Here is a 20830-nt window from a genome sequence, read left to right as displayed (position 1 = left end):
GCAGGACTTGTCAGCCTGGTCCTGTAGGGCTTCTCCTGCTGAGGGAGGTTGAACTGAACAGCCTGGATGACACAGCTGTCCCCATGTATCAACAGGACAGAGAGGTAGAAACGCAGCAATTCCCTGCTCTTTTAAATGCTTTCAGACTGCCCCAACCCACTTAAGTCTCCCAAATTTGYCTCTTTCCTATATCAAAAGGCATCACATCACTGAAGCACAGGGAGAAATTCTGACAGCACATACCAGCAGCCTGTGGCCTTCCCATAAAAGCTGCCTTAAAAGTCTCAGCACAGGCCCCTCTCCACCCCACAGCGCTCGACCCATTTCCCATCACCATCCAAACAGGATTTGATGCAATGGCAGAGCATTTTGCATCTCCTCGCCCACTTTGAGCCTTCCACATCACRTGCCAAAAAATACCTTCTCGTCTCAGAACACATTTGCTCATAGCACAAATGAATCTTGACTGATACTCTTTGTCACCTGCTGTCAGCTTCACAGAACTACAGGAACAGGAAGGAAGGCTCAGGGACAAGAGCAGAGACTGCACCTGATACTCAAAATAGTTTCCATATATCAAGTTTATCAGCTGCAGTCTCATGGCCAAGCACATTATAATCAGGGTAAGAGTCACAAAGCAAGAACAGCTTTGATGTTCAGGGCCAGGTGGAACGTTGGAGAAGCCAACTAATATTATCATTCCGCATTTGCATTTATTCCTGACTAAAAACACATGGTGCCAGCTGTTGTGAAGCAATTTTGATGGAGAATGCAGACAGATGAAGAAAAGAACAGCCTCGCTCATTTTGTAGATGGGGAATCAGGGACTGAACATGACTTGCCTRTCTGCACGGCACAAGGATTCTGTAGCAGAACTCAAAACTGAACCCAGATTTCAGATCACTAACATAAGAAAAGAAGATCAAGAACATTTCTGTCCCAATTTCTGTACAACAACAAAAGAAAGCACAAGTAGTAAGAAAAAACATGCAGGAAACAAGACAAGATCAAGCAAAAACTAATTATAAAAGCTTCAAGTTTTCAGTGGCTGAAAATTAACCAAAAAAATGCCTCCATGTTAGGTAATTCAAGCTGCATCCCATGTTGTGCTTGTGTGTGTGTGTGTGTCTGTGTGTGCGTATGTTCTGGGGAAAGGGAAGGAGGGCAAAAAAAGCACATACTTTTAATCAAAACTATGACCTTTCTTTAAAGCTGTGATTCCAAAAACTGTGTTAATGACATTTATAATAAAAATGTTATTTAAAAAAAAAAAAACCAACTTCAACTGATTTCAATGATTCCTGCAAGAATCATTGACACAGAATAACACAGAAAAGCAGTGAGCAGAAGGCCCAGGAAGCAGATCATTCTCATAAGGTTTCACAGAGCACAAAAAAAAACCCCAAACCTAAAAACAAACAAAAAATCCCCGCTGTTTGGAAAGCTTATGCAACTGAGCCTCTACCCTGCCCAGCGTCGGGGTTGCCAGCACACTTCCAAACCCACTGCTCCAAACCCAAGGGGCTGCAAGGCAGGCCAGGTGGATGCTAACCTAGAAGCTGAATCAGAAAATGCACTTGGGCTGAAAAGTAAATTTCCCTGCGCACTCTCTCTCTCAAAAAGAGGGGAAAAAAAAATAAAATAAAAAAAATAGAGAGACAGGGCACAGGCTCTTCGTCTTTTTCCTCCTCTCACTACAATGTGAGACTAATTTTAAAAGTCTGCTGTCAGTATCACTGGAAGATTTAGGTGATGTGAAATGCAGGACGGGGCATTTAGAATGTTCTGTGAGCAGAAACTTGGCAAGAAGGGAAAGGAGGGGGTGAGGAAAACTGTACTGAAACCACAAGACTCTGCATTATGCATTCATGGGATATATGCTGCCAACAGGATTGAGAACAGGCACTATGTAATGGGGAAATTGAGGGGACTCACTTTTACAGATCTTGGAAAATAAATACATAGTTCTTTCTTTTAGTGGGACTGTCTCACAGGCTTAAAGGGGATGTTAATGAGGTTAAATTTGGTACATCCAACCAAATAAAATCAGGGAAATTCTTCCCTAATGAGAGGAAATCAGAACAGAAAATAACTGTCTGTAACTAACTGCAATTTACCAGGGTCAGCAAATGTCTGGAGATTCTCTTCCAAACAGACACTACACCAGTGCAAGACGAAAGCTAAATAAGGAGGAGCTGAAATATTAACTCTGCAACTAAAACCTTCTCAAAGCTGGTGGTGCTGGAGAGGGGCCAGTGAGGCCAGCTGACCGCACCAGTACCACGCAGGTCATTCCTGCATCTAGAGCAAACTGTAAACAGTTTTTATTTGTAAACTGGTAAGAATGTAACACACAGTGTTTTGCACTGCTGTAAAAAATACAGGAGGAAAAAGGAGACCCAGTCCCAGGGCATGAAGAAACATGGAGTGATATCCATCATCACCATCACACCTAGGACTACTTTCGTCTCTCAGATATTTCTTTACACAGGACTACTTTAATCTCTCAGATGTTTCTTTATACAGCCCCGAGCAACCATTTTCTTGGGTATGAATGTTACGGATCAGCTCATCGCTCCTGGGGTAACCCCACTCATGTGGAATCTAAGGATTTTGTTCCTCTGTCATGCAACAAACTGGCCAGTACAGATGCTTCTTTCTCAATGGGTAGATAGAGAATAGCCCAACTCTGACAAGAAACACTCACTTAGCAGAGGTTTCAATTCTAAAGAGAAGCCCTCCCTCAACTTAGGCCTAGTTCATTCTAGACAGAGGGCAGAAGTAATGATCATGGCTCTGAAGATGTGATCACGAGAAGCAGCAGCTTTATGAACCGTCCGAACTCCATCTTTACAACGTTTTCCTCTTTGCTCACAATACTAGCTCTCAAGTGACGCTGCGTTCCTTGCACCAAGTGCCACCTTACCTGCTGCATTTTTTCCAGGTCCAGGCTGGGCCTGCTGACCTTATCCCCATATCCTTGGCGGTGTCTCTTACAAGGCATGACTTGCTCAAAGCCCGCCCCGACGCTCGTGAAGATTAAAGGTCTGGAGGCTGCGTTGCGCCCCAGGGGCTGCAGTCTCTTAGGAGGGGAGGCACTGAAGAGCACGGGGCTCGGGCTCGTGTGCAGGCTGTCCGCCTGCTCGGCCACGGGCCGGAAGGACATGGCGCACAAGTTCTTCACCTCGTCGTCGCTGGAGGACGTGTTGTTGCTGTCGCTGCAGCAGGCGAGCCTGCTCACCTGTGACCACTTCCGCTTCTCCGCGGCGAACTCCCGGTTGATGCGCTCCAGCTCCTCTTCCGAGCTGTGGCGATCCAGGCTGGCGTGAAGAAGAGCCCGAACCTTGCAGCATTGATTCTCTTGGTTCTGAAGCTGGTTGGTGGCCAGAGGGGTCAAGGTACAATTCCGTCTTCTTTCTGGTGGGAAGAAGAGAATTAGCAGATCTGCATTCGTGACCTATCAAACCAGGCCTGCTCTCCCAGTCTGTTCTCTTTACTTCCCAAGTGGATTTATGAACTGCTTGCCTCCTTTTCTTCCCCAGAAGAAACACTTTCCTGCTGAATGCTCCCCTTTGAAAGTTCCCAGATCTTAGTTTAGACCAGTCTGCTAGATACCACCTTGTAAATCATCACCCAGAAATCTACTGTATGGCAAGAATATAGATCTTGTCCATATACAGATCCAAGAATATGGATCCGCATGGCAAGAATAAGGATCTGTTGACAAGAATATGGATCCCTGAATCTGCAGAAGACATCATCTTACAAAATGTGCTATTGGTCACTTGTTTCTATCCAGAAACATTACATGCAAGTGACTAAATCCCAGGGAAGATGAGGTTAAGTTACACAACTCTAAGAAGCATGGCTATGGCTCAAATAACCTGAATTTGGGTATTTGGAGGTAAAGGTCCTTAATTACAAAATGTGCTAGATAAAAGTCTACCTTCATCCACAAGCTATGTACTTTTTTTTAACTATGCTGCTGAACTACTAGGTTAAATGTCTGGAGCCAGGATTAGAATTCTGACAGGACATGTCCTGTGAGTCAGGAATTTAACTTCTACAACCCTTGCATAGAAAGTTGGCCAGATTATGAGCTCCAGATAAAACATACAGCATGCACAAAAGGCAGAAACTTTAACAGAGCTCAACAGCCATGTTTACTGCTCGTTTCATTGATGCTAAACATACTTCAGCATAGGGCCAAGCAGAATTTTCCCTTTCACTGAAGCCATAAGCTGCTGCATGCCAGGACCAAGAAATCATGGCAAAGCACCTGTCTCTCTGTCAAAGATCCCCAGCTACATCCAAGGATAGAGCAGCCTAATACCAGTGGTACAGGAGGGAGGGAGCTACCTCTGATCAATTAGTGCAGAAATGGGGCAAGAGAAGGTCAAATCTGAAAATGGCAAGGGACAGAAAGCCTGGAACAAGATAATAGAGAAGCATAAACACAGAATAGAAGTTGGAGTGCTAGTCCCAGCTCTGCTGCTGACCTGACTGGGGACCTTTGCTACCCCAAATCTACAGCATCTTAAGCTGTGCTTAGCGACCTCTGCCTTTTCTAAACTAAGTGATAGCATTTGATAGAAGCCTTTGATAACAACAGATTCTCCCTATGAGGTCTCAAAAACTTTAAGTTGACCGACTTAATGAAGCTGGTTGTGATGGAGCTGGAACTGGGAAGAAGGCACTTCCATGAGCAGAGACAAAAAGCAAAACGTGCTTCCACTGTAGCATTCTGGGCCCCTCCTATCTTTTCCCTTTACCTCTGTCAATCTGAGCAAGTTCCTGGTTCTCTCCCTCAGAGTCGTCGCTGTCCTCATCACTTGGGGGGTAGGAGATCTAGGGGACAAGTAGAAAGAAAAGGCTTCGTTGTGAACGTGGAGCGTTGCCCCTGCTGCTGCTGAAGCCACTTCCCCCACCCATATCCTGCAGGCGTCCACCCCAGCTAACCGCATGCGCCCTGTCACAGCACCTCCCTGCTATACACATCCTCATCTCCCAGCCTCAAACGCTCATTGCAAACTCTCCTTGCAGCAACACGGAACACACAGTCTACCACTACTTCCACCCTACCACACTGCCAACCCTTTCCCAAGCATAGATGAACATTCCCTGCCCTCAGCAACCCAGACACACGTTGCAACCATCGTGGTCTACCACCTCCACCTGACGCGGACAACTGAATGTCCAAAACCCACCTCTGAAACAAACACACATCCTGTCAACAGCACTATTATCTTATAAGGCACCCACAAATCGAAGCGGGGTTTCACTTTAGCCCACACAGCCCCCTTGAAGACACACAGAGAGGCAACCAAATGTCATCTTCAGATGACTCTGAAGAATGCAGTATGAAACACACTTTCACAATAAGGCAAACAGTAACTGCATGCTCTCTGTCAGCAACAATTCTTGCAATACCACTGAATGCTCTTAAGTGCACTAAGAGTACAGAGAACACCTTTTGGGCAAGAGGGATTTTCAGGAGCATTTGATTTGAGACTTGTCGATGGAGCTGGCCAAGCCATTCGCCTTATATCTGAAAACCCATTCTAATAAAAAATAAAAAAATAAAATAAAAAAAAAGGTACCTTCTTAAGATGGGTTGAAAGTTCTGAAGTGTTTTCAGGTAAGATAGAGTTACCTATGCAGAAGAAATCCTACCTGTCCTGTTCTCAAGGTGACTTTTGTTCGGATGCATAACGCATACCTGGAAGTTACTAGTTACTATATTAGATCTAGCCTCTGAGCTATGCTGCTTAGTATGCATCTCTGACAGTGGTCAAAAGCAAATGAGTCCAAAGAAAATGTATTCTTTCAGAAGAAACTTTTACATGGGACAACTCTGAAATAACATGATCATTGCAAGATGAACTTTTTAATCTTTAATGCCCTTTTGATCAAAAATAGCAGACATTCCCCGTGTTCGTAGCTTTGTCTGAGTCTCAAAATGCTCACAGTGTCCAATGGCAACATGTTTCAAAAGGTTGTTTTCCTTTTAGAAGCGTCTGATGTGTTGTCCCTAACTTTTACAGAAGCTGATACAAACCCATTTTGCCTTCACCACTGGAAGGCAAAAGGAAACATCCTCCAAGTGCTTTGGCCTCGCAGCACCCAAAAGAGCAGCTACACTTAACTGGGTATCTGTGAGCGAAAGGGCATGCACAGCAAGTACAGAGAAATCACTGGAATAGCAGTGAAATCTTGGCTGACAGGAAATTTGACAGCTAAGTCAACCCACCTACTTTGTCACCATCCTCCAGGGTTTTTTTAAGCAAAAGTTTGTTGCCACCTTTTTCCTGCTCCCCCTTTAGAGCTACCTTTCGTCCTTCTACACATACATTGCCCTGTAAGAAGCTAGAAAATATTTTCCTATCTTGTTGGTCTCTTTTTAACTGCTTTTACAGCTCACAAATCACGAATGGGTGAAGTAGCATGGATTGACCCTCATTTCTGATTGTCTTGAAAGAAACGTAGCAGATGACTTTTCCATAGTACCTACGATTTATTGTATGTGTTCACACACTTAAGTTATTTAATAAAGGTAGCTGGTCCTGAGGAATGCTACCAAATTAACAGCTTCCGAAAGTCCCCAAAGCAGTTATAATACCTTGTTTATATCATGGTAGTTTACAGAGGTATCTTTATGCTAGGTGCTGTACAAAGAGAGAAGGGCCTGGTCTTCAACACAAAACCAAAAACCACCCTTCCCGTGGATGTGGCAGGATTTTCAATGAGGTTTAATGGCTGTGACAGTACTGCAAGGGAAACTCATTGGCTCCACTGTTTGCACTGTGTACATGTCAATACAGGGCACGGCATTGCTTCCAAAACTGAGGCAGCAACATCTAGCACAAGCAGGTCAAAGAGCTACAGCACAATATGGTTGGCTTGAGATAATTAAAACCAAGAGCTAGATTTTGAATCAATGACTGACATTTCAAAGGTCTTTATATCTACTGGTCCTGGGTTTCCAATACATACAGTTTGCCCTGTACAAGCGCAAGATAACCAGCCCTAAGACTCATCATGGACAACTTAAGTCCACCAAGCTCATTCTGGTCTCACAGGCAGTCCAAGACTAAGTCACTTAATTCACTCTGAGTTTCCTTGAACACGTCTCTAGAAGTTCAGAGCACCTACAAGAAAGAAGACAAATCTCTTTCAAACAAGAAGAAACTGAGTCTGTGGATTGGGTGCCACTGTATATCCCAGAGAAAATAAAATGAATGAAACAATACAAATGTTTCAAATAAAAATGGGACTCCTGCAGTTGTGCTAATCATCTTCCTGCTAGCAGATGGGGGTAGGGGAGCTATTTGAGTACTGCTACATTCTCCTTTTATTAGTATTAGTGAAATCTTCAAAAACATAATCAGGGTTTTATAAACTGTATTATTCCAAACTGCACCAGCTCCCACATACGAGCCCCTAGCTCCTGTGCTAAAGGCCTAAAAGAATGCAAGCTTTCACAGCAGACTATTAACCTTGCAGAGCTCCAATTTAGTATGCGAAACTCTTCCTTGCCGTATCACACCGTCAAAGCCTCGTGGAAGACTAAGAATGGGACTTGACATTTCTCTAGGGATAACAAGAATTTCCAGAAACTAAAAGGATACAAGAAGGAAAAAGACCATCCTCTGACTAATTAAGAGAAAAACACTCTTCCTTGACTACTCCCAGCCTTTAACAGCAACAATTCTCCTCCTCAGAAGCATTCCACTGAATGAAGCAGGACTGTGTTGTGCAAGCATGCACATGTGAGCACCTGTGACCATAAAAGCAATACAGGTGCTGCATGTGGGTGTAAATGAAGAACTACTTGCCTAGTCCTTTCAATAAGCATCGAATTGGCTGCACAGAATTTGGGGACAAGTATGTTTTTATGTCACTAGGAACGAGAAAGGGGGAACAAAGTTCTGGAAGATACTTGAACGGCACCTGTGACCAGCTGTTTTATGATGAAAAGAGTAAGGGGAGAAGTTTTTCCACAAAGTTCTTCCACTCCCTCACTGGTGCCCTCAAGCTGAACAAATCCTGTTCTTCCACCACTTTTTTTTCCCCCTACACCATTTGAAGCAGCAAGGCTTCCTCCTCCCTTGCTCCCCTCCTCCCCAGCCTCCATCAAGAACGTACATAGGCTATAGGGTCTGCTTCCCAACCTGTGCCTGGGAGCAGTCTGCCAGCGAGGGGGCTCCCTGGGCCAAGCCACTAGTGCCTCCCCCATCAGGTGCAGGGCTCTTTACTACACTGGGCTGAGCCTCAGATGCCAGAGCATCCCTGCCATTAAGTGATGCCCCATCTGTGTGACCTGGAACAAGACTTGGCTAAGTCGATGCCGTCCATTGGTTCCTTGTAAAGAACTGGAAAGAGATGAAGAGCTCAGCAATGACTGCTTAAATCTCTGCTATAGGGAGCTGGTTTCTATTTCTTCAAGCTTCAAACTGGAGAAATGAAACTTATACTCACTGAAGGCATATCTTCTGCCTGGTGCACTGCCTACAGAACAGCTGCTAGAGACACAGGCAACTACAGCAGACAGCTCGGCTGCTGGATCTTCTCCCTTCCAAGTGCTTGGCTTTAGTGAAAACACTTCACTAAATTTCCTCACTGTTATTTTTACAGGTAAACAGTTGCTGCAGTTGCCATGGGACTCTGCTTTGTCTTGAATGAAGGAAGCGCCATCCATTCAATAAAAGCACTGAAGTAACTCTAGTAGAGAAAGCAGGAATGCAGGGGAGACTACGAGACACTGAAAGGCAGTTTTGGCCTATGGAACAACACAAGGAAAAGGGAAGGAGTGAGTCAAACAGAGCTTCAAATGAACATGTTATTTTTCCTTTCTCCCAAGCTCTCCATTAATTTTTATTTTAGAGATGCTCAGCATTACAGGCACCATTCACTCTAGCAAAACAGGCTATAATACATGCCCTCTCCTCTAGTAAAACAGCAGAGTTAGAGATGAGAGGAAACTCTCAGCTTTCCTCAGTCTCAGCTTCAAGCAGCCACAAGTGAGAACTGAATATCTGGACTTGTTTGGGATTTTAAAGCCAGGGTTCTTCAGCAGCTAGAATTCCAGTCAAATAGTCCCTGTTTGGACAAACCTTTTTTTACAGTCCTCTTTTATTATTATTTCAGTTTTTATTTTTAGAATAGCTCTGCCTCCCAAGTCTTTCCCTTCTTTTTTTTTTTTTTTTTTTTTAATTGCTAGGTTCAAACCTAGGGTTCATAACCCTCACGCACTGTCCAGCTTGTTGAAGCATCTGCCTGGCTTAAAGTAATGATGGGCTAGTGGGGCCTCTCCTCAGTGGCCTTGTTTCCAGGCTTGTCCCATGACCAAAACATCCCTGTTTTTATGGGAAAGGTGCAAGTTCAGCCAACCCTGTAATCTTCTGCATAGGCCTAGAGTGTAATTTAACTTTCAGCTGTTTCACATATCTCAAGTGGCCAGAGATGGTGGAAGCTGCAACTCTCGGGGTGCAAGTGGTAGAATTTCTTAACCAGAAAGCAAGAAAATTGAGCTTCTCTTCTGAGTGGGGCAGAAGCAAACCTGATTTCCAGAAGCAAAGGTTTAAGTTAGGCTACCTAGATCTTGAGGGAAGAAAATGCTAGGCTTATAGGTAACAGCAAAAGGTTGTGTGCGTGTGTTCTTGTCTACACACACATCCACGCATATGTTGCCTTATTATTGCTTTAAATCTTCTCCTTGATCCTCCTGCATTCCCAGAGGCAAATTTAATACATGTTTTGTATTGTGGCACTGTGAGTTTCTCCCATGTCTAAGGCTCCTTGAAAGAAGTCACAACTGTGGCCAAAACCTGACGGGACACGCAGAGGAGCCYGGGCACTGCCGCAGGCTTTGGGATACTCATTCCCAAGTAGAGTCCATCAGAGAACTCCCAGCAGAATCAACTTCCCAAGCACAGTGGCTGGGTTCGGCACTGGGAAGAGGCCCAAAAAGAAAAGGAAAAAAAAAGAAGGTCAAAACATTGTTTATGCCAAAGCCACAAAGCGCAGCCGCTCTCTCTGCAACTCCCTTCTCCCCCACATCAGTTCTCTTGCAGCAGTCATAATCCGTATCAAACATCCATATCTAGATTTCTCCCTGCCCTTCCCAGAGCTAACTTGAGAACATTCCACAGGGAAGACTAAGGACAAAACTACCAGGAGCTTTAGGGAAAGAGCAACAAGCCCCAATGCCTCACTGGCACTCCAGAGAAGCGCCATATCCATCACTAATGAGCCCATGGTGCGCGATCACGTACACCTTTTAGGTTACCAGAAATGGCAGGGATCTAACAACCGTAGATCCCAGGGGATGGAATTCAGGTTGTGGCTACAGTTGAGCTGTTTTACAACAGCTAGGGATCTGGTGTTACACACCTGTATCAGATGAATCACAGCAACAGCTTCTTTCATTGACTCCTACCCACACTGGGTCTGTTCTCAGAAGCTCTAAGCAAATATTTTTAGAACAGGCTAGCCAAGATGCCTCTATTAAATCTCACTCAAGATAAACTCAAGCCAGCACAAGAACCAAAACCTCTCTGTATAAATATTGCTGCAGTTGTGCTTGGGGCCAGGGTTCAGCAGCTCACAACGACTGAAATTAGAGATGGCAGTAAGTCACCACAGCCCTCACCCACCACATGGATGTGGTCTGGTAGCAAAGGTAGAAATACAGCCTCCAAGCTCTTTCTTGTCCTTTACTGACTAGTGACTACTTCTACTTCTGCTGCACAATGGGTCAGGGGAAGGCCATAGTTGAATACCGCAATATACACTGTCCTTTCTGGTAGCAGGAAACTTTGCATGTCTCAAAACTGTTGCTGTGTCATTCGCTGAAGGGCTTGGTTAGAGTTTACAAAACTGATTATGATGATAGAGGCCACACATTCCTCCAACTCCACTTCTCCTGCAAGTGAAGCTTCTGGTGATCTCTTTTCAACAGGCCTCTAGCAAGTTTGCTACTCTCCTCTCTGTTCAGTTTCTGCTCAGTAAAAATATCCAGTTAGTCTGGTCTCAACCAGCAGTCACCTGTATGTGGCAGAAGCCACACAACACGTTTCTCTCCACCTCTGTGATTCCACTCATGGTTTTGTGGATGTGATGAAGAGATTTATAGCTTATCCATATCCAAGTTCCAAGGACTCTCTTGCAAGACTGCTAGACACCTGTTATATGTCTCCCTCTGCAAGTCTCAAAACAGCATTTTATATATATAATTCAAAAGAGAATTAGTGGAAAAAAAAAAGGCAGTGAAGTTTCAGAAACACATGGTGGAATGAAGACACAACCTACAAAGCAGTTGTGCTGAGAAGGGATCCCTTTGCAAAGGAGGTCAGTGCCTCTGACAGGTGACTTGAAGGAGCCCTAGTATCCCCCAGCCCACACCTTGCAGGAGAGGAGTCACACAGCCATGTTACCATCCCACACAGCACAGCAGTCCAGAAAGACAACCAAGAGCCTGAAGGATTAAAAACTACAGCTCCGCCTTCATTCCTTGGCCTCGTGCACCTACACTGAACTACAGTGACTTGGTTGCCTCTAATTTCCAGCCCACGTGCAGCTGAACACTGACAGATTAAAAGACATGCTATTTATCACAGGTAGACAACCCTCTCAGACCTAAGGAGAAGTCAGTATGAGGGACATCCAGAAATGCAAGGACCCTTGTTGCACAGCCAGTCTTACCTGTCACACAGGTACGGAGAGGAGAGGAGGAGGAGAAACAGCTATCAGCTCAAACACTGCTTAGCCCACAATACATAAGTCACCTTACTCCTCCCAACTTGCACCCAATTCCCACTCCCCTAACTCAGTTCTTAATCTGTGACACTGGGGAGGGATCCCTTTGCACAAGGCAGCTTCTCCAACAGCTTACTGGGCCCACCCACGGGTTCCCTCAGTCAGGCAAATGCCTGGCTACTGACTTACTGACTTACGTCCCACAGGAAGGCTGGAAAATACATTTCAAGGGCCAGGACACAAATGTTTCAGGCTTCTTCCACTCAAAAAAAACACGTTAACCCTTCTGAGGACAAGCAGAATTCTGCCTCTACGAGGTTACATCAAATTTGATGTTTCACCGCAGAGCAAGGCAATAATGAAAAATAACCCTTCAGAATTGGACCTTTGACCTATCTGTTCGGGTGTCATTAAAGAAAGAATTAGCACTATGTGAAAACAGCATGCCAGATCCTTTCCTGGTAGACATCAAGTGATTTGCCTTAGGAGAATCTGGCCAAAGAAGGTGTCTTCTCATCTCGTACACAGAGGGACGGGATTAGAGATAAACAGCACAGAGAGAGCATTTGAAAGTTAAATGTCATTTCCTAGAAGAGAGACAGAGAACACCAAATTAAATTAATAAAAGGCAGGTTCAAAACAAGCAAAAGGTGATCATTCCACAAGAAGCAGCTGAGGTGTGAAACTCATTGCTACAGAGTTATGTGAACACAGATACACTACCAGATTTTGCGGGGGGAAAGAGGCGGACAGGTGGTACCTTAATCCTTCTGTGATTCTGTGACAGGTTCAAGAAAAAGCCCACTGAATGACTAATCCTGAGCCAGAACCGCTGCCTCTGTAAATTTGTGAGATGAAAGTATGTTGGTTCTGTTCTTACAGTCTTCCCCATGCACCCATTGTGAGATAGGATTTTAGGTCTATGTGTGATTGTTACTCTTAAGGTCCATTCACATTCACAGGTTGGAGAAGACACGCATATTTATGTGCAATGTCACAGTACAAGAGGATACCCAACACAAAACCTGATGGTCTTCTTGCAGATCAGACTCACCTCACTCAATACAGACAACTATTGACATGATAGCCAAAGGTCACAAACTAAACTGCCAACCTTATGCACCTTATCAGGTGAAAGACACAGCAATGTACATTGGATCACAGCCCAATGCAAAATATCTCTGAAGAGAGAAAGTCTTTCCTCAAGAAAGACTCGATCTTTAAAAGTCAGAATGAAGTGGTTTGGGTTTGGTTTTGTTTTTAAGGACAAAAGTGTGTGCATCTAAATTACTATTTTTTAAGCCTCTAAATGATGTCATTTAGATGTTACACATGACACACCACTGTTCCCTCCTGTTAACCAATCTTTGGCCACAGAACTTCTTATTTCTTGTGAATAACCTAGTAAATAATTATTGGAAAAAAAAAAGTAACTCTTAATAAATAACAGAAATAAAACAACACCAATCCCCCTACTGCCCCCTTCCCCAAATCGACTGGCTGCAGACAACTACTTGGAGCAAACACTTGGCTTTATGTGTAATAACTGGGTGAGAGGACATGGAAGCATATATTTGTTATTTTCCCAGCTTACAACCAGACAGACAACTGGGGCATTTAGCTGCCTGTCTGGCCCCTTCTCTCAAGATAGGAAGTTCTCCTGCAACCCAAGCAAACAGCAAACTTCATTCTCTCATCTTATGTCCAAAAAGAGCATTGCAGACTGTAGCCTCTCATGTCAAGTAGTAAGGACATCAGTCAAAAACCCACAAAAAAAATTCTCCTCCATAAAACAAAAAACTAAAAAAGCCTGCATCTGGGAAACAGTATGATCCCACTAGGAAGGCCTAGAGTGAGACAGAGGTCTGAACAAAATGAAGGGGAGTGAAGGTAAAGGTAAAAAGACCTTTACCCCATAATCTATTTGAACTCTCTGATCTCCTTGAAACCAGTGGCTCTACAAATCAGGTTTGTAGCCAACTCAATCAGCAACTTGAGGCCAAGGAATTCCACTTGTTCCCTAGAAATGTCAGAAACCAAGGCCTGTCTACTCTCATTGTGGACAATATTAAATACTAGAGTATATGGGAGTCCTTTATCCAGACATTTTTGCCCTTTCATAGTTCTAAACTCAAATAAAGGCCATCTGCCTTGGAGTTAGGTGATAAACCTAAGGACAACACAACCCTGAAATGAGACAACCAACAGATAACCTCCTTACAGCGCCCAGGCTCAGGCATTGGTCCCTTTCTTGCTCAAAAGGCTTTTCCAGCCTCTTGGATCTTCTCATGTGGGCTGACACTGGAGCAAGGGTTGTGAGGATCTCAGGCAAGGCTGCCAAGGGCTCTTTCCAGGCCTCTCTGCTGGGTACAATGACCAACCAGTACAACTATTCCAGTCCTGTACAACAGCCCCTGACTTGAGGGAGATGAGTGATGGTCCCATACTCTGCCAAGCCTGCCAGGCACCTCCTGAGGTTTTGCCACATCCCCTCAGTGACAACATTTATTCAGAGGTCTCATACCAGTGGGGCATGGGCATTGGTTTCTTTTCCCAGCACCACATCTCAAGTCTTGGCAAGCTAAAGGGGTTCTGCAGCAGACACTCTAACATTTGCAGTGAGCCTGGATGGTGGGCAGGCTGCCTGTTCAAAGACGACAGGGGAAAAGAGGACTAAAAATACAGTCTGGCCCACACCACATGCCCGAAAATGGATGGAGGCTCCCTAAAGCTTTCTTTGGGCTTTTAGTCCCTGCTTCCCCAGATGATGCTCTGCCATGCTAATCCTAGAACAACTGCAAAAATCCATAACTAGCAGTTAGGCAGCAACTTTGCTACAATCTTCCAGGCAAGCTACTTTCCCATGTCCAGGTCCATCAGGAAGTCTCCATGTATATGCACAGTGTTTCATCCTCCACGAAGCTATCAAGGGTGGAATAGAAAGGCTACCACATGAACTCTTCACAGATGTGCCCACAGATGAAGGGTCCTCTACTATAGCAGTCCCACTCTACTGGGGCTGTCTCAAAAAGAGCAGAGCAGAGGTGTATCTGAGCCAGTACCTCATATCCTGGCAGCAATTACAGAAGAGACAGTCTCCAAACAAGACCCACTTTCCCTGCCTCAGTCAGTATCTGGAGAGATTTACTATGAGGGAACAATTTGGATTTTGCATGGACTGTGCACAGACCACGATCCACACAGCACTCATGGCAGTGTCCAGAGACATCTGCTCATAGTAAGAGAAGATTATAATGGAGTTGTGAAGTGAGAAAGAACATAGCAAGAGAAGGGAGCAAGAGAAGGTTGTGGGTGGTGCTGGTACCTACTCAAAAATAGCTTCGCTGCTAACTCTGCTGGTCAGCAGTGGTAGGAGGAAGCCACACAGGCTGTGACGGTGGCCACATACAACAGCTAGCACAGGAGACAACGGCCTGAGAGCACACATACCTGTGACATGGGTTGCTAGGCGGATGGGGGTCACCTGGCAACCCAAATCCCAGCAAAGAGGAAAGTTGGGAGTCCGCGTAAATGTGTGGGGGTAGGAGGGGTCGACACCGCCTACGCTGCGGTGAAGGGAGCGTGCTTCCCACTGAGAAAGGAAAATAGCCCCTTATTTCCCATATGGAGACATCCCAACAACACTCCTGTGCCCCAAGGAGGGCTCCGAGGGCAGCCAGGGAAGGTGGCTGGACTGGCCTGCCACAGCACCGCAGTGGTGTCCTGTCCACTTGGCACTCCGTGGAGATGTCCTATGGGCATGTGAGTCTTGGGGGTAGGGAGGAAAAAGAAAAGGAGGGGAAAAAAAATTTAGCAGTGATTTGCCAGTGAGCCACAGATTTGTAAGAGCCATTGTTATTTCTTTAATTCAAATAAACCATTTTTTTTTTCTGCTTGGCTAAACTTTTAGCATCTCAAAGACTGCAACATAAGTCAAAGAAATTCCCCTTTTGCCATGCTTGGAATACTTGCTATTGGTCTGAAGTCACACACTCTGAAACAAGTCATTCCCGGAGATCATAAGTGTCGGATTATCGCACAGAAAAGATGACAAATGTTGAGCATTCAGAACTTAGAAGCTGAGTCAAAATAAGTGCAAAGACTGGAGATTGCAGTACTGCCTCTTGCTGTACTAACTCCATCAGTGACATCTATCATGGCATCCTCTAGCAATACCATTTTAGTCCAAATTACCATCCATCTAATTTAAAGCATATTAATAAGCATTAAATATATATATATATATATAAAAACACACCCATGCACCTACATTCAAGTCCCTTTCCTCCTCCTTAAATAAGATTAAGGTGAACCAAAAGCATCTAATATTTCTACAAGTTAAAGACAACAAAGGTTCCAATTAAAACCAAGCCCTACAGTCCTGAAGAATGGATCGTTCGACGAGTCTGTTAGAAGCACATGAAGAAAACACTTTCACACACTGTGGGAGTAAAAAAGAAGCCACATTTTTACTGTTTAGAGCTTTATTCAGTCAATCTGGACATCAGTGGCTGGCCAAGCACATGACAAGCGGTCTACCCAGCGAAACAGAAAAAGAGGAAAAGTCAAAATTAAACTTCTGCCCTAATTCACAAAAATCATGAGTCCTTATGCAGAGCTTTGAAAATGTACCAGGCTGTGTCAGTAATAAAGACATGGATTTTCTCTTTTTCTAGTGGAAAAGGCAAATTTTAAGGCCCACACCCCAGGCTCTGCAAAGCAGCCAGCCACCAGCAGGCCAGTGACTCGGACGCTGCTGCCAGCCCAAGGTTCCCTAAGCACAGATTACTGAGTCCTCTTCACACGGGTCTGGGACAACTCCTCATCACCTGTCAAACTGAATCTCATACTTGACTCAGGTGTCAGCAGAAAATAATTAACGTGATTTTCTGGTCCCTGTGGCTGTGTGTGTACTGTGTACAGGCTGTGAGGATACATGAGGAGAGGCGATAGGGTGGCTTCATAAAAACAGTCTCTACTTCCCTTTTAAGCAACCCTAAGTCTAGAACTAAGCAGCAGAAAGATGCAGTTCTCCATCGCCGAAACAAACTCCACATAAGACTGTTACATTGATTGGCATTAAGGAAATGACAAAACTTATCCTAAGGACATCTGCCCAGGCCAAAAAGGAGTATTTCAGGTACATAAGTAATTTAACAACTTCTTCTGTAGTTTAAAGCATCAATTCCATTGCCTCCAAAGCTGTTTGCGTCAACAGCGAAGCTGGAAGGAATTGCCACCCTCAAAGTACTTAGTTTTCTTCAGCTACGTGTTCCAGCCAGTTAATTTTTATACATCGCAATTCAACTGTTTCATTCTGATAACACCCAGGGCCACTAATTAAGGGCTTAGTTTGACTGGCAACACACAGACTTGTTCCAACCAGATGCTCCCTGCCCCAAGGAGCTTGCTTGCAAGCGCAGCTTACAAAACACACACCTACACTATATCCACTACCCAACTATGCAAGGGCACAAGAGTTGAGGAAGGATTCGCAGAAGATGCCTGTGTGCAAGAAGCCTGTTTCCCCACGCAGCGAGGGCGAACAGGCCACTTCATTTGCGGGGAGAGCACTCGCCCTCTCTTTGGAGCCCTCAAACCTACACTCAGCCTCTAGTCTCAAATTCACAAGCAACTCCAGGATGTATATTTTAAAGGGTGCTTTGTACAATCTGACTTACATTTCAATGCTAACCAATCCAAAATTATGGGGAAAAGAAAGAAAAATAGTGTAGTCATTGCAATACTGGAGGCCCAGATAAAAACTCAGCCCTTGAGTTGCAAGCCTCTTGCTTCCCTTATTCGACGCTTTTCACTGGAGTGTTCACAAACCCGTTTTCTTATTCCTTTGTTCCATCCCACAAAGTCTGCCCTGGAACAGACCCAATCATCAGCTGTTATCAAAGATGAATCCTAACCCACAAATTCAGATCTGCTTTTGCCTCTTGGTTTCCAACGGGCAGTCAAAAAGCAGGGAATTGTGAATCTGGCTCAATCACTAGCAAACAACACTGGAGCCCTGAAGCAGGAGGCTGAACAACAGGCTGAAGCATAAGCCTCCAGTTCACAATCCTTCCTCGGATTAGGCTGCAGCAGCTGAAGGACTCAAAGCCAACGGGCTGGCCTGTAGATTGCAACAGCTGCCATGCRGCCATCGACCCACCCCTGCAACAGAGGTGGCAACATCCAGCGAGGAGACAGCTGGAGCAGCAGGACCAGTCCTCCCAGGCCACAGCAAACGGGAACCCTGACAGCCACGCTTCACAGCCCAGCAGCCAACACAGCAGCCAGTCAGTCCTGCCCTCCCCACTAAGGTAACATCTGGGGAAAGACCAGGAAAGGGACAACTCCAGCAACACTAGGATGACCCAGCAGACCTCTGAGTCAAAGCCCACTGAGCGGATAGTGGTCAGCTGCCCGCAGACTAACATTAATAAAAAGAACAGAATCAAACAAAAGAAGAGCACATGTACAAAAAAGCTACCTCAGCACTCAAAGCATGTGTTAACTCCTCAATTCTTTTACATGAGGCAACGGCAGCCTCTTCACTTTACCAAGTTGGGAAAGACTTGAAAGATCCACCACAGCCACACTACACCAATTTGGGACAGATGGTACCAAAAAATATCTTCACTGTGGACAGAAATTTCATCTTAAAAACATTTCTAAAGCTTAGATGAAAATCCAAGGCCAGTGAAATTCCCCAACTTTGTAAAAAAATTAGTTGAAAATTTACTCATGGACAGTGTCCCAGGACTTTGCCTGACTGCTGTCCTGTTGGGAACTGGAAACACAAGAGCAGCTTGTTTTCCCTTGAATTTAGAGACGTCTAAGAAAGGTCATAAAGTTCAAGAGCAAAAGTATTGAAAGTGAAAAGCCACTAAGCACACTGTTTTTTCAAGCTCAGAAAGTTCCTGCCTTGCGTTGTGCATGGAGATCCATTTCTACTCTTTCAAAATTTGCCCCTCATTCTCCACTGATACTACTAGAAATCTGATTTTACACCCACATGTAGGTTCTCAGTAGGTTCTTCTCAGTAGGTTCAAGGCCAGCAAGAGCAGGCCTATTAAATAACGCATGCCAGAATAGGTACACACCTTCATGGGTCACAGACAGACTGTGAGGAAGCTGACAACATCAAAGTCCAGTTTCCATCTAGCTGTTCCACAAGCATCTGAAGGCAGCGAGGACAGATTGCACCAGCAGCCAGGACCTGTCACGCCATCCTGTCTAGTCCCACCCTCGGGAGCTGCCACCTTCCTCACTCCTAGGGGTATCTGCCCCGTGCCCACACCTGCTGAGAGTTCTGCCCTACACTTTTAAGAGAGCCCTGCACACTCTATGAGTGATTAATACCCTGGCACAAGGTGGAGGAAGCCAAGGCAGCCCTCCATGGTCCCCAATGGCCTACAAAACACATGCAAATCCAGAGTTTGCAAGCCTGGCTTTCTGCCCATACCCATGTATACCAGTCTTTGTACCACTGCCCACGGCAGGCTGCAGCGGTGGGGACCGCTGAGGGTCTCTACATCCCAGCTGCAAGCAACACTGCAAACTTCAGTCTGTCTTCTCTGCTGAGACTGGAGACAGGCACCCCACCTGTGTGCAACACAAAACCCTGGCACTAACGTGAACAAAATGGGTACAAATAACCCACTCCTAACATTTTTATTGTGTGCCTCCAAGGTGTCTTAGAGGTTGCAACTATCCCCCTGAGATTTCTTTATGAAACACATGGTTCCATAACTTGAGGTTCCAAAAGAAAAACATTAAATATGGAGGAGGTGACTCCCCCTCCCGCTGCCTCTGCACAGAGATATTCTGCACTGAGTCCTTCCACCACAACATAAAGCAGTGCCCTTACTTTATTTCCAAAGAAATCTAATCCTCTCTCCCTTAAAAACCACAGCATCTGCAGTCCTTGCAGACAGAAGTGTATGGACACACACACATACACACATAAAAAAGGCACTTAGAGGAAATACCAGTGCCGTTTCTGACAAAGTTGCCATCAGCCTGGCCCGAGCGGCTGTGCAGGCACTGCAGTCTGCCTGAGTAACACATACAAAGGACTCCACTAGAGTCGAGAATGTGGATCCCCAGCCCCCATTCCAAGCAATGAGGGCTGCTACTTTTCCCATGGCCCTTCTGTGATTGGGAGCCAGGCGCCGCGCGTCCAGCGGCACCGATGTCCGTCCTGAGCAACTTGCAGATCTGCGCTGGTACCTCCGGATTCACGGGAGTCTTTCACTGGAGCAGAAGCTGGCACTTTTTCTAACTACCTCACCGTGACTCCATTTTTATCCCATTCCATATGGTTCAGAATTTCTTCCTTGTATTGGGCAGGAACAGCCAGGCTATTCCTTTTCCCAAAGTTGTGATCTTAGAATTCCTTTCAAAAACTCTACAAGGACCCAGGGAAAGTTAGAAAAGTCACAGGTCAACGTGGTGAGCCAGGCTGCAAACTGCAGCTGAAATCCCAGCCTTGGGAACCAGGGGAGAGAGAAATGCAAATAACAAGCAGCAAGGCATTTAAGGCAAACTGTTTGTGTACAGTGCCTAGCACAGTGCGGTTCCAGCCTGCTGAGGTCTTATGGGACTACAGATTACAAACACAGACAACTAGAGATACAGGCATATGTCTGTGTAGCTAAATGCAAATCTCAAAAATAAATATTTCTCGACTAAAAAAACTCCAGACATGTATGTCTTTCCTCATCTCTCTGTGTCACCTACTGAACTGTGCAGGATAACTCTCAGTGCAAAGGCTCGGGACTTTAATAAAGTGGAGCCCTGGGCAGGTCAGTTGCCTAGGCGGGMGGCTCGGGAGGAAGCCGGCCCGGCGCACTGGGAAGTTGATGCCTTTCACTACCCCCGTTCTTCATTACCTGAAGGGAGCAAAAGAAAACGGCCAGGGCAGACCGGAGCGCCCTTACCTTGAGCTGGAACGGCTGGATTTCATTCAAACTCTGGTTCCTGAGCTTTTTGGTGAGGATCTTGAGCATGGTCCAAGCCCGCGGGGCCGAGCAGCGGCTGCACGTGCCGCGGCGCGGCGCTCGGGGGGCCGCGCGGC

At 45.4% G+C, this 20830-nt stretch overlaps 1 protein-coding gene and 1 long non-coding RNA gene across 3 annotated transcripts in view; both read right to left on the bottom strand.

Annotated features, from left to right (window-relative positions):
- LOC112953255 overlaps positions 1–20810 on the bottom strand; it is a 54993-nt gene extending 34183 nt beyond the window's left edge. For both annotated transcript variants that reach the window (XM_026046283.1, XM_026046284.1), the window contains exons 1-3: positions 20694–20810; positions 4773–4848; positions 2927–3417 (exon numbers count right to left, since the gene is read on the bottom strand). In XM_026046283.1, the coding sequence (XP_025902068.1) occupies positions 2927–3417; positions 4773–4848; positions 20694–20762 (636 nt within the window). In that variant the 5' untranslated portion in view covers positions 20763–20810. The remainder of the gene's footprint in view (positions 1–2926; positions 3418–4772; positions 4849–20693) is intronic.
- LOC112953256 lies at positions 6970–8537 on the bottom strand. The gene is made up of 2 exons (XR_003250550.1): positions 8479–8537; positions 6970–7148 (listed from the first exon to the last, which is right to left on the bottom strand). It is a non-coding gene; the product is annotated as an uncharacterized LOC112953256 (long non-coding RNA).
- Positions 20811–20830: the final 20 nt, after the last annotated feature.

This window comes from Nothoprocta perdicaria, unplaced genomic scaffold, assembly GCF_003342845.1.
Source record: "Nothoprocta perdicaria isolate Ctin4 unplaced genomic scaffold, notPer1 scaffold_43, whole genome shotgun sequence".
NCBI lineage: Eukaryota > Metazoa > Chordata > Aves > Tinamiformes > Tinamidae > Nothoprocta > Nothoprocta perdicaria.
This window is presented reverse-complemented; position numbering and strand designations above follow the sequence as displayed.